Here is a 13,365-nt window from a genome sequence, read left to right as displayed (position 1 = left end):
GTACAACAGTCATCAATTTGATATCAACATTGGGAATTGTGTACACACTGCCCTGTCTAACCCCTAGGGACTGGTCCTAGAAAAGTACCTCCAATTTCACCATTGAAGCAAGAGCTCTCCACCCTTTTTTGGAATGTAGTGAGATACAGAATTTCAAAGAAGACTCATTTAGTCTGTTAAGCTCTCACTCCTTTTTGGTCCCAGAGTTGATGGCAAACATAGCAAGGGTTCTTGATGGATTATAACTAGGATTGGCCAAATTCTCACCCCCACATGCCTTCCAGACAATGAAAGGGTTATGGCAATAGTATGATTCTTGGCCAAGTTCTGATCTTTACGTAGTGGTTTGTTTCTTGCTGACTCATTTTATTCTGGGTCTCTTCTCCCTTTCTCTTTTTATTTTTTTAAATTTGTATCTATTTGTTTTTGTTATTGACGTGTAGGTGACAATGTTATATTAATTTCAGATGTACAACATGGTAATTCCACAGTTCCATGCATTATGCTCACTGTAGTAAGTGTACTTACCATCTGTCACTGTATAACATTATTACAAAATTATTGACTCTATTCCTTATGCAGTATTTTTTAACCCATGACTTACTTGATAACTGGAAGTTTGTACCTCTTGTCTTTACCTGTTTCATCCATCCTCCCAACCCGCTCCCCTCTGGCAACCACCAGTTTCTTCTCTGTATTTATGATTCTGTTTCCATATTTTTGTTTGGTCATTTGCTTTGTTTTTTAGACTTCACATATAAGTGAAATCATCCGGTAATTGTCTTTCTCTAACTTATTTCACTTAGCATAATACCCTCCATCCATGTTGTTAAAAATAACAAGGTCTCTTTATAGCTGGATAATATTTCATTGTGTGTGCACACACGCGCGTGCACACACGCACACACCCCTTAATCCATTCATCTATCAACAGATACTTAGGTTACTTCCATAACTTGGTTATTGTAAATAATGCTGCAATAAACATAAGGGTCATGTACTTTTTCAAATGAGTGTTTTCATTTTTTTTGGGTAATACCCAGTAGTGGAATTACTGGGTCATATAATATTTCTATTTTTAATTTTTTGAGGCAACTCCATACTGTTTTCCATAGTGTTCACCTCAATTTACATTCCTATCAAACAGTGCCATCTCCATGCCAATATTTATTTCTTTATTTTTTATGATAGTTATTCAGATCGGTGTAAGGCAATATTTCATGGTGCTTTTGATTTGCATTTTCCTGATATAAGGTGATGTTGAGCATCTTTTCACGTATATGTTCGTCATTTGTATGCCTTTTCTGGAAAAATATGCATTCAGGTTCTCCACCTATTTTTTAATTAGATTATTTGGGGGGGAGGGTTGTTTGTTTGTTTGTTTTGGTGCTGGTTTTATGTCCTGGTCCTCTTACAGGAATAAACTCTAGCTATGTTAAGGGCTAGCAGTGGCTGATGACAAATATTATATTATTTGCACCTTCTGAAAATAGCTCATTTACAACAAAAATGTACTTGATGCTTGCAATTGTTTCTTTTCTCAAAGGAAAACTTTTAAGGAAAACTCATTATTGGTGTTATCCTTGAAGAAATGAGAGGATATTTATCATGATTTGGAAAGAGAATTAATCTAATTTTTCCTCATTTTTGGATTACTGTTATCACAAGTATTTTGTTGAGAGTTATTTTGTGTAAAACATTGTGTTTGGTGGACAGTAAAAGAAACATTCGGTAGGACCCTGCCCTTTAAGAGAACATGATACGGTGAGGGAGCCTGGCAATTAGCAAATGTTAATTTGTACCTATATTCTAAGTGCAGTAACCACTAAATAAGTTGGTACAGATGGTGGATCCTCAATTCTGACTGGGCCAGCACGAGGTGGCCTCATTAACTGAATCACAAGGAAATGCTAGATAAGTTTGAAGATAAAGTCCCTGTCCATGAGGAATTTATCATCTCTTGAAGGTTGACATCCTATAAAGAAAAAACAGTAATGAGGGGCTATTGACATCAAAGAACAGATACACTTTCAGCCAGAAATGGAAAGATAGGAATTCTATAGGCAGACCGGGAAGGGAGGACATTCAAAGCTGAGGAGATGCATTCCCCACAGGAAGTGCACTGAGGGAACTGTGCGGATGTGAAATGGAGAGTGGCGCCATCGGAAAGTAGATCTGGTCAGCTTGCCTGCATGTCAGAATAAATTTGTGTTTTATTCTGTAGACCGTAGAGTTCTATTATAATTTTTCTGAACAAAGAAGCGGTACAAAATAATACGCACTGATATTCCTCTGGGTTATTTAAGAGGGTGCCAGTGAATACTAGATTAACTTCATAGAAGATCTGGATGCGTGCGCAACAAATGTAGTGGAACAACAGACTTACTCATTAGTCTGTTGCTCCATCCTGGGAACATGATCCTTTTTATGTGATGAGTCTTCAGGAGTTATTAGGCATTTTACCCAAGAAGGAAATAGAGTTGGTGAGAAGGAAATGAGGTATGCATTAGGTATATGTAGTATTTACAGAAGTTGCATCTAAAGTTTGGTGATGATTTTGTGTAGGGATAGAGTAACGCTAGGCTGGTTGGCTTTGGAATACAGTTACACTTCATTTTACATAATAAATGAACTCCTAAAAAAGCATGTCAGAATTGTTTTTCTTCGAGTTAAATAAAAATTTCAATGTATTGGAAGAGACTGTTTAATGCCATCCAATTGTGATTTCCACAAAATAAAAAAACATTGTTAAAGTTGATTTATTCTTCTTACTACACAGATTTTTCATATATACAGTCTTTTCTAGCTTTAATAAGATACAACTGATGTTTAACATTGTGTAGGTTTAAGGTGTTCAATGTGATGATCTGATACACTTATGCATTGTGAAATGATGACCACAGTAAAGTCAGTTAACACATCCATCACCTCACATAATTACAACCTTTTCTTTTGTGCTGACAATGTTTAAAATCTACTCTCTTAACAACTTTGAAGTATATAAAACAGTGATGTTAACTACAGTCCCCATGCTGTGTATTAGATTCCCAGAGCTTCTTCACCTTATAACTGGAAATTTATATCCTGTGACCAACATTTCCCCATTTCATTCACCCCCAATCTCCTAGCAACCACCATTATACTTTCTTTTTCTTCACATACACAGTCTGATTCACTTAATATATGATTATTTTTTTAAGAAACTTCTACCTGTCCTGCTCCAAAGCTGCACATTATCTGAAATTTCATATCCTATTGATTTCAGTCTCTAGTGGCCAGTGAAGCAGTCCGTGCTATACAGAACACTAATAGAAACACCAGATACACACATGGCAGCGGTTCGGAAAGTTTCTGTAAGTATTTCTTCTTAACGTCTTGGAGAGCTGTGAGGTACTAAAGAAGTCTATGTGTTTGGTTTTTCTGTGTAGATTTAATTTTTTCTAAATATCATCTTTAAACAAGGTCTCATGTAAAATAATTGCATTATAACAATTAGAGATGAAAGCATAATAGCTATGGCAGCACTGAACAGGGTTATATTAATAAATGAATACACTGAAAACAAACCAAAATGGTATTAAAGAAATTATATTCATTGCTATGGAACAGAGATGATAGAATTGGCATCATGGTAGATGAGTGAAGCAGGACAGGTCAGAAAGAGTTAAAAAGAATGCATAAGATGCCAATAGCCACCATATAAGGTTGCACAGGTTGAACACTACACAAATCTAGGGAACACTGTTTACATTAGATGCTTGATAGCGACAGGCTGTGCGCACTCCAGCACACTATAGTTATATGTCTTTTGCTTGTATCACACTGATGATAGCGCATATATGGCAAACTCCTAAGAAATATTTAAAAATTTAATTTCTGCTTTTGGCAGATATTTATGAGGGACTCCTTTTCACCCACATTGGGATGACAGATAATGATTTTTATCCTGTGAAACTGAAGGGGGAGATGGGGAAAGAGGAAGAGAAAATAAGCATGTAGCCAGGTGTCCTCAAACTATGACCCACAGGCCAAATCCAGCCCACTGCTTGTGAGGCACCGACCTGTGAGATAGGAATAGTTTTTCCATTTTTTAAATGGTTGAAAAAAACCAAAAGAAGAATGAGATTTTGTGACATGTTAAAATTATATGAAATTCAGATTTCTGTATCCAAAAAATAAACTTTTATTTGAACACAGACACAACCATTTATTTATATATGGTCTATGACAGTTTTCATGACAGTAGTATTAAATAGCTTTATGACACAATTTGTGGCCCACAGAACCTAAGGTATTTACTATCTGGTCCCTTACAGGAAAAGTTTGCCAATCTCTGATGTAAACAACTAAATAGTAAAATATAGATAGTCCCCTTGATATGTGAAGAAAATAAAATAGGCTTAAGGGTCTGAGGATGACTGCAGAAGAGAGAGGCTACTTAGCTAAAGTGACCTGGGAAGGTCTCTCTGTAGGTGACACTACTGGGAGACCTACCTGACAAGTGGCTGCCAAACAGTGGTGGCAGGGAAACACCGAGGAGAGGAAATGGCTTGCATAAAGCCTTGAGACGTTATTTAAAACCCCAAAGTTTTCTTTAACAGGTATGAGCTACAGTCATCTTAATAATCACATCTTAATAATCACATTCATATGATTTTCAATAAATTGCTTTATCCCTGGACGTCCTTTTAGTAGAAAGTCCAGAATCTTCCTCTTCCTCAACTACCCCAAAATGTCTCAGAACAAAGAGGGGCCAGATTGGTCCACATGGTATCTGTCTCTTGGTGTCACTGGTCCACTGCTATCTTTGCTGACCCAAGTCCTCGCTCTGTCAGAGAGGAACCCCACACCTTCCTTTCACAATTCAGAGCTTTCTTGATTCCCATCTTCTTCTCTACCATTGTTCCCCAGAGCATAACCATAGAGCCTCAGGGCTGAGGAGCTTTAAAAGCAACTTTCTGTTGTGGTGAAATCAGTCTCTCTCTACATATTCATTCACTGAGGATACATCTAAGTGGTTGTGTGCAGAAGCATGAGAAAATGTCTAGAAGAAGAAATGTCAAATATTAATAGTGGTTGTCAGAAATATTTGCTGAATAACTTATTTAATCCACTGCTGATGGATATTTCTCAGTATTGGAAACAATGCTTTGGTAAACACCTTTGTAGTTAATTCAAGTATAGGTATTAGAAAGAGGCAAAAATGATCACTTTACATATTATATGATTGTCTACCTGAAAGACAGTAGAAATCAACCAAAAATACTAGTAGCAATCCAAAGTTGAGTAGTGTTTGGGGCACCTGGGTGGCTCAGTTGGTTAACTGTTCCGCTCTTGATTTTGGCTCAGGTCATGATTTCATGGGCACGAAACTGAGCCCTGAGTTGGGCTCCACGCTGGGAGCCTGCTTAACATTCTCTCTCCTCTGCCCCTCCCCTGAGTACACGCACACACTCTCTCTCAACAAAGAAAACAAAACAAAACAAAAACACAAAAGTTGAGTAAGATGGCTGACTAAGAATTAAATAGACAGAAATCTAAAGCTCTCTTATATACAAAAAAATAAATAAATAAAAAGGTAGAAAATAAAATGGAAAAAAAAGATCTTACTGCCCCTCTATATGTACACACATACACATGAACTCTGTATACATATAGATACATACACATATGTGAATTCATTGTTAAATGTATATATGTGTCTATACACACAAATAAATCCACATTATCATATGAAAAACCTAGAACATTTTACTGGTAACAATAAAAGAAGATAAATAAAAAGAGAAATGCATCATGTTTTTGAGTGGGAAAGCAATATAAAAATGTGTCAATTGTGCTAAATTAATCTATATATTTAATGCAATCCCAGTGAGCAGTTAAATGACTTTGAACTTCATTTGAAAGAATAAAATTGACAGAAGAGCTCATAAAATTCTGAAAATTGAGACTAATAGAATTTGCCTCAACCAGGTATTAAGGCACATTATAAACTTATAGTAATTAAGACTGAGGAACAGAGCCTGGAAGAGATAGATCAACAGAAGAGAATAGGGGCGCCTGGGTGGCTCAGTTGGTTAAGCCTCCGGCTTCAGCTCAGGTCATGATCTTACGGTTCGTGGGTTCAAGCCCTGCATTGGGCTCTGTGCTGACAGCTAGCTCAGAGCCTGGAGCCTGCTTCAGATTCTGTGTCTCCCTCTCACTCTGACTCTCCCTTGCTCACACTGTCTCTCTCTGTCTCTCAAAAATAAATAAAAAAACATTAAAAAAAAAAAAGAATCTTAAAAAAACAGTAGAGAATAGAAAGTACAGAAGAACTCTTAAATATATAAGGACATCTAGTATCTCATAATGGAGGCACTTCTAAGAATGTTGGTTATTCAATCAACAGGGTTGGAAAATCTGACAACTTACTTAGAAAAAGAAATTAATTGATTACCAACATGTCTTTCTCCAAACTAAATTCCAGATAAAATATTTTAATATAAATACTCTGCCATAAACCAAGTTGAAAGCTAAATAACCAAATAAGAAAAAAAATCTTAGATATTACACAATGCAAGTAACACTGATATCACAGTTATAAACCATCTATAAAATGAATCAAATAGAAAAATAAGCAAAATATAGAGTAGAAAAATCAAGTAGAAAAATATATAAAAGTGGACAATAAATATACCAAATAAAATGGTCAACTCAGCAGTAATCAAAGAAACAAGACGATTCTATATTATTTTTCACCCATAAAACGGCTAGAATTGCATGATTACTGTGGATGGTATGGGAAGGGAAGTGGGCATATTCATACTCTGCTAGTGGAGGTGTAAATTGGTTCAATTTTTCTAAAGGTTATTTGGCAACATGTAGCATAATTGCAAAAAGTATAAAAAAAACTATCAGCCTACTCTTAGGCTGGTAAATCTACTTGTAGGAAAGAATATTCTAAAGAAACAAAGAAGCAGTTAGTAAAAACAAGAAAGTTAATTGTAAAGTTATTTATATTAATTAGAAATTAGAAAAAAATCTAAAGGTCTCCAAGTAAATAATTATTATATCCAGCTTCACAGTGTAGTGCTATGAGATCATGAAAAGTGCTATTATAGATTTGAAGTCATTAATACATAAATCTAGTCAGATAGATCATGTTTAGAAATATTACAGGGCCACCTGGGTGACTCACTGGGTTAAGCGGTTGGCTCTTGATTTCAGCTCAGTTCATCATCTTGAGTTCTTGAGCTGGGGCCCCATGGCTGGCTCCCCACTGCTGACAGTGCACAGCCCACTTAGGATCCTCTCTCTTTCCCTCTCTCTCTGCCCTTCCCCCCTCTCTAAAAATAAATGAACTTAAAAAGAAGAAGAAATTTTACAAAACTGCATGTATAGGATGATCTTACTTATGTAGGGGAAAAATGATGTTAAAGAATGCACTGGGGGAAAAAGGCACTAAAATATTAATAGTGATTATTACTCCTTAGCAGGGTTATGAGTAATTTCTTCCTTAACCTGTCTGTCTTCAATCTCCATTTTCTACCAGAAACTTAGATTAATAATCAGAAAAAAAAGCAGAGCTATTTTTATTTTTAGGGGGAAAATTCCATTTTGTTAGTTATCATGAAATAGCTGTATTTCAAAAAGTAATTTCCTTTTTCTTCTTGTAGACCTAGCTCCTGGAGGTTCAGATGACTGGATCTATGACTTGGGCATAAAATATTCGTTTACAATTGAACTTCGAGATAAAGGCAAATATGGATTCTTGCTGCCAGAGCGTTACATCAAACCCACTTGTGCAGAAGCTCTTGCTGCTATCGCTAAAATAGCGGGGCATGTCATCAAGAATGTTTAATACCCTTGATTTTCCCACACTTCTCCCATATTTTAATTTACTGGTTCTAATAAGACAAAATCATTGTACCAATTCTTTTTAAAGTTTTATCAGTAGTTTTGAGAAAAGATTTTCCTATTCCTTGGTTTTGTCAAAGAACAAAATAAATGCTACCTTAAAATTAAGGCAGAAAAGAGCTCACATTCGTTTTTCTTTCTAAAATATGTGTAAGAGGCTAGATTAGAATTTTTTCCCCCTTTGATTAAGGACGTTTGACCATCGACCTCAAGCAATTTTAGTAACTAGTTTCCTGCAAATCATTGGATCACAAAAGGAAAGGTGGTTAGGACATTAAGGATTTCTGCTCCAAATTTTCAATGAAGTGTCTGCGCCTTAAAAAACAACTGTGTCTCGTTTGCTCTACAGTAAGAAGTGAAGGCCCAGAATACGGAGGAGTGTCAGAAAGAGTACAAACACGGTCTATTCTATCACTGCTCAGTAAACGTTGCTGAGCAAATGAATGAATGGCTGTAGTTATTTTCAACAACTGTGGCGCTTTGCACATTTACAACAGCTGTTTATTGTAAGAAATTATGTAATAAAAGGAGTAAACTCTTTCTCTTAGATTCACTTTTTATTGGAAATTTTGGCTCCCCCGAGCCAGGGGGTTCTTCCCCAGGGATCCCTTACCCAGCATAGAGGTGAGGATTTCCACCGCACCCCCGGGGGCCGACGTTACGCCCGGTGGGCGTGTCTCCGGAGGGGCGGTGACTGCGCGCTGACGACTAATCTGGCGGCCGGAAGCTCTCTCAGCCGAGGGGGTGGGGGGATCAGGGCAAACCCTTGACTTCCGGCGGCATTTTGAGTCGGTTCTCCTAGCGGCCTGGTAGTGTTTTTGTTGCCTTTTCTTGCTCTCCAGTCTCTCTTCATTCTTTTTCTTCCTACGTGTCAGCCTCACTTGACCCTGGCGAAGGGGCGGGCGGGTTCTGCCTCTCAGCCACCCCGGGGGCCCCTCGCTAGCGGAGGGCCGGTTCCCGGGAATCGCGCGCGCACCTCCTTTTCCTCGTCGTCGTCTTCCCGGGGCCAGGCGCGGGGACAGAGAGTCGCCTCCCCCGCTCCTCGGAGCGGTGGTGGCGGTAGCGCCTCCGGACTCAGCTTGCCACAGGAGCTCGGGGAGGAGGTAAGCTTGAATTGTGCGAACTGCTCTGGGTATTGGGGGAAAGGCGTTGGGCGGACACGGGATGGGGAGGCCCGGAGTTGTGCTCTATCCCCGCTTGGGTCACGCCAGGATTTTGAGCTCTCCTTCAGCATCCCACCCTTAACTCTGCAGTAGCTCCCTCGACTCAGGCTTCGTTTCTCGCTTTTTGTTCTGATTCCGGTGAATTTGTCTACGGAGTCGGGTCGATTCCGACAGAAACCTGTGCCGGGACACTATTTGTGGGCTTGGGAACCCTTGCGCAGTATTCGAATTTGTATGCGCTGCAGGGGGTCTTAGATTTAGAGGCTCCCTCTACGCATTCCAGATCTGTTAGGAAAAATTATCTTGCTGTTGTTGTATTTGGTTTTGCTTATTTCCCAACGACTTCGAGTCCAGGAGGTTGAGGAGTGCTATTTTACTTCTATATTAACGTAGGTAGTTGCCTTTGGCAATTATCTGTCAGAGACCGGGGAAAGTGGAGTGAACGAAGAGGGTCTGCTATTTGGCATTATCTCTTTCTGAACAGGTTCAAATAATTTATGTGGCCGGAAAATTATTAAGGGCTGATCCTACATGAATGATATTGGTAGGATCTTGTTTGTGGAGCGTAGTGTCTTAAGTTTTGGGGTTATATTACGGAGCTTTCAGATAATTTGAACTACTCTGAAAATTAGAGATGTATACTATCCGAGAGGTTTTTGGGTTGTTTGAAGAGACAATTTGAAAAGTTTGGAAAATATCTTCATACTTCAACTGTTCAAAGTCCTTGATACCGTTGCAGGTAATCTAAATATTTATGCAGTACTCATGCATATGTATATGGTGCCGGAGTTAGAGGAGGCTAGTTCTGTAATATTTGAAATTACTGGCTTTAGTACCTAAGCGACTATATTTTGGAGAGTTTTGTGGATATAACCTGTAGATTTTCATATACTTTGCTATTCTTGAAATATTAAATTATATCATGACAGATTAAACAAGAGACTACTAAGAATGTTGATTCAGGTATATAGCAGTTCGTGTCTGTAAAAATAGTTGTACCGTGAAACATACTTTTATTGTGTGGACCTGGCACCATCCAGTTTTATTAAAACATGCTTCTTACTGGCTTCTTAATTATTGCTGATTCGAAATGAATGTTGATTGCATATTTAAGATATGCAAGTCAGGGGCGCCTGGGTGGCTCAGTCGGTTGAGCGGCCGGCTTCGGCTCAGGTCAGATCTCACATTTGTGGGTTCGAGCCCCGCGTCAGGCTCTGTGCAGACAGCAAGCTCAGAGCCTGGAGCCTGCTTCAGATTCTGTGTCTCCCTCTCTCTCTCTGCCCCTCCCCCTCTCATGGCGCTATCTCTCTCTGTACCCACAATAAATAAAAACAAAACAAAACAAAAAAAAAGATATGCAAGTCAATCCAATTTTCATATTAGTAAAGTAATACTAAAATCCAACAAGTTGGTGCTATTTTCACTTATGTACAGGTTATTAGAATTTTAATAAGTTATCAGTGTTAATCTTATTACAGTATGCATGGGTAGTTAAATATAGGAAGCAAAATTGTTTAATTTACATTTATTTGAATAATTGGTTTTCAGTGGATGTTAGTTTTCCCCGCTTCCTCCACCTGCACTCTCCTTTTCTTACAGAGTTGGAACTGTTCAGTAACAGTTGAAAGTTAACTGATGTTGCTATAGAAAGTGTCTTTATTCTTTTTTGGTAGTTTGTATGTTGCGGTTCTATTTATTTCACTTTATACTAGTTGCCAGCATTGGCTGTTCTCTATGCATAGTCTTTTTTAACAAATTATTTTTATTGCACAGTGCTACAGTATTGCCTTGCTAATAGAGGTGTAGTCAATTTAGTTTTGTTAATTTCGTTTGGAATTCAGTTGGAATTGTTTTAGTCTATTTAAATGTAACATGCAAGGTTGTTTTAGAAAGTTCCTTTAAAAAAAATTCTCCCAGATTATGCATCAAATAAATTTCTAAGCTCTGGTTTTTCTTTCAAATATATGAGCTATAAATATAAAAAGACCTTATTTTTAATGTAAACCTTTTAGTTTTAGAATTTCAATGGATAAGGATTTATTCTACTACCAGTTAGTACACTTATGTAGTTTTAATTGTTTAATTACTTGACGGCTTGCTAATACGATGCTGCTACTCATCCAGATTAAAATAATTTGTGCTTTTCTTTGTGCTAAGGGAAGATGAGGCTCAAAAAGATGTAATTATTATTATTGACAAGACTCTTGTTATTTTTTAACAGAGTCAAACTTCGTGTCCCCTGTTTTTCTTTTTTCAGTTGAAAACAGATCATGAAAACTTTGATATTTATTTACTTTGCAAATAGAGGGGAGAAATAGGAAAATAATTCAATAGACTTTACGTGTGTCACTTAGCTTTTGATAATTATGGTGTTTGGGAAAGACTTGATGTGAAAGTGTGATGACAATTTGAAATCAAAGAATAATTTGAAAACAAAACTGGGGGGAAAGTCCTTCAAGTCTCTGAGATAGGGAAGATTTTAATTTTTACATTTTTTATTTACTCGTTTCTAACTTTTCTCATATACTTTGAAGAGTTTGCTTATTGAAGCATGTTCAGATGTTAATTGAAAAAGTTCCCCTCCCTCAGTCATATCTATATTGTGGTATTTTTTCTTTTTTCTTTTCCTTTTTTTTTTTTAAAGTTACTTGTTTGTTTATTTGAGAGAGAGAATATTTCATGCAGGCTCTACATTGTCAGTGCAGAGACCAGTGCAAGGCTTGAACTCATGAATGGTAAGATCATGACCTGAGCCGCAATCTGTAGACCCTTAACCAGCTGAACCACCCAGGTGCCCCACTGTTGTGGTATTTATTTGCCTTTGAGGGCCCAGATTTTTAGAATGAAAATTCTAATTAAGTCATATTAATTGGTAACATACTTCCAAAGTTATAAATTAATATATATGAGTAAATGTTTTTCCTGTATTGTAGATTTTGTGTATATAGACAAATAGGATTTAAAATATAGTTTGTCTTCCTTGGAAGCATAACGCATTTTATCTATTCCAATTATGAATGTTTGAGTAATAATATTTAGAGAATTTATTATTGTTGACTACTGATAGAAGTTTCTGGATAGATGATGAGAAGAATTGCTATTTCTTTGAATTAGAAAAGTTCAAGTACTACTTTTTCCTTTTGGCTCAGAATTTTTCCCGCTCCTGTCCAGGACCTCCCTATTAACATAGACCTGGTATTCAGAGTCAGTGCAATTTTAAGAGGAAGTCTGACACTGTTGGATGCTGAGAATATGACTTTTATTTCTTTGCTGCTTTTCCCTGAGATGAAAGACTCAACAGCAGCTAAAAGTAAAGTTCTAGTGATAATCACTATGTAGGTGTATGTTGACTAGTTCTTGATGTCACCTGTGCAGGCACCTTTTTCTCTTTGGGAAGGAACTTTTTTAGTGGCAAGAATACAAGAAGGGATATAAGATTCAGTCATTAGTTGCCACTTGAATATCTTTGACATAGTCCAAACCTTTTGAAATCTTCAAACTTTGTGGTAATCTAGCATTAGAGAGAAGCCATGGACTTCAGTGGTAGGTGAGGGAAGTAGTAGAGTGCTGATCCAAGAAACAGATTATAGAGCAGGAAGGAGCCCTCAGAAAAACAAGTAGGGAGATGGTAGATGACCAGTGTTTCAGATACAATAATAAGTAGCTTGTTGCCCTAATTATGGAAAGCACTAACATTAAATTTTTTTTGGAGGAGGGGGGCTGTTGGGAGTGGTGGCATGAGGGGCTATATAGGTTTTGGGAGCAGAAGTCTTTCATTGATAATGGAGAGAAATATGGTAAGGTGAGAGTCTTCTTGAGGCAGTGTGGTGACCTGTTTTCCAAGTTCTAAATAACATAATAGTAATAGTTAATAAGGAACTTCTAGAATTCCTTCAATTTTATTATTAAATGTTTTAAAAATTGAATTAGTGAATGTGGATTATAATGTACATCTATAAATACTTGTAGTACTATGTAATGAAACTTTAAACATGTTTTTGTTCTAAACTGTCTCTATGTATTTTGTGACATACTTTTTATTGACTCCTCAAATATAAATTGTAAAAAAGTGGTTTTCTTAGTTAATCAAAGCTCTACATTTTGTAGATCTTTTCCTCAACTCCACTTATCTTGGCTTTCAGGTCTATAAAGAACATTTCAGTTTAGTAAATCAAATGGATATATGAAATTTTACCAACTTTTACTCTCTAAATTCGCCTTTGGGCTGAGAATGAAATCAAAGATTATCTTACAATACTAACTGTTGTATGTACGGTGGCTGTATAGTTCCTTACTTGGAGAA

At 37.1% G+C, this 13,365-nt stretch overlaps 2 protein-coding genes across 3 annotated transcripts in view; both read left to right on the top strand.

Moving 5' to 3' along the window:
• The window catches only part of CPB2 (carboxypeptidase B2), a 50,068-nt gene extending 41,627 nt beyond the window's left edge, over positions 1–8,441 (top strand). The window contains exons 10-11 of the mRNA XM_029938553.1: positions 3,266–3,353; positions 7,659–8,441. Coding sequence (XP_029794413.1) covers positions 3,266–3,353; positions 7,659–7,843 — 273 coding nt within the window. The 3' untranslated portion in view covers positions 7,844–8,441. The remainder of the gene's footprint in view (positions 1–3,265; positions 3,354–7,658) is intronic.
• A 208-nt stretch (positions 8,442–8,649) lies between these two features.
• Positions 8,650–13,365, top strand: part of ZC3H13 (zinc finger CCCH-type containing 13) — a 93,578-nt gene continuing 88,862 nt past the window's right edge. For both annotated transcript variants that reach the window (XM_029936724.1, XM_029936723.1), the window contains exon 1: positions 8,650–9,002. The gene's annotated coding sequence lies outside the window, so the exon portion shown is untranslated. The remainder of the gene's footprint in view (positions 9,003–13,365) is intronic.

The sequence above is a fragment of the Suricata suricatta genome, chromosome 4 (genome assembly GCF_006229205.1).
Source record: "Suricata suricatta isolate VVHF042 chromosome 4, meerkat_22Aug2017_6uvM2_HiC, whole genome shotgun sequence".
Classification (NCBI taxonomy): Eukaryota; Metazoa; Chordata; class Mammalia; order Carnivora; family Herpestidae; genus Suricata; species Suricata suricatta.
This window is presented reverse-complemented; position numbering and strand designations above follow the sequence as displayed.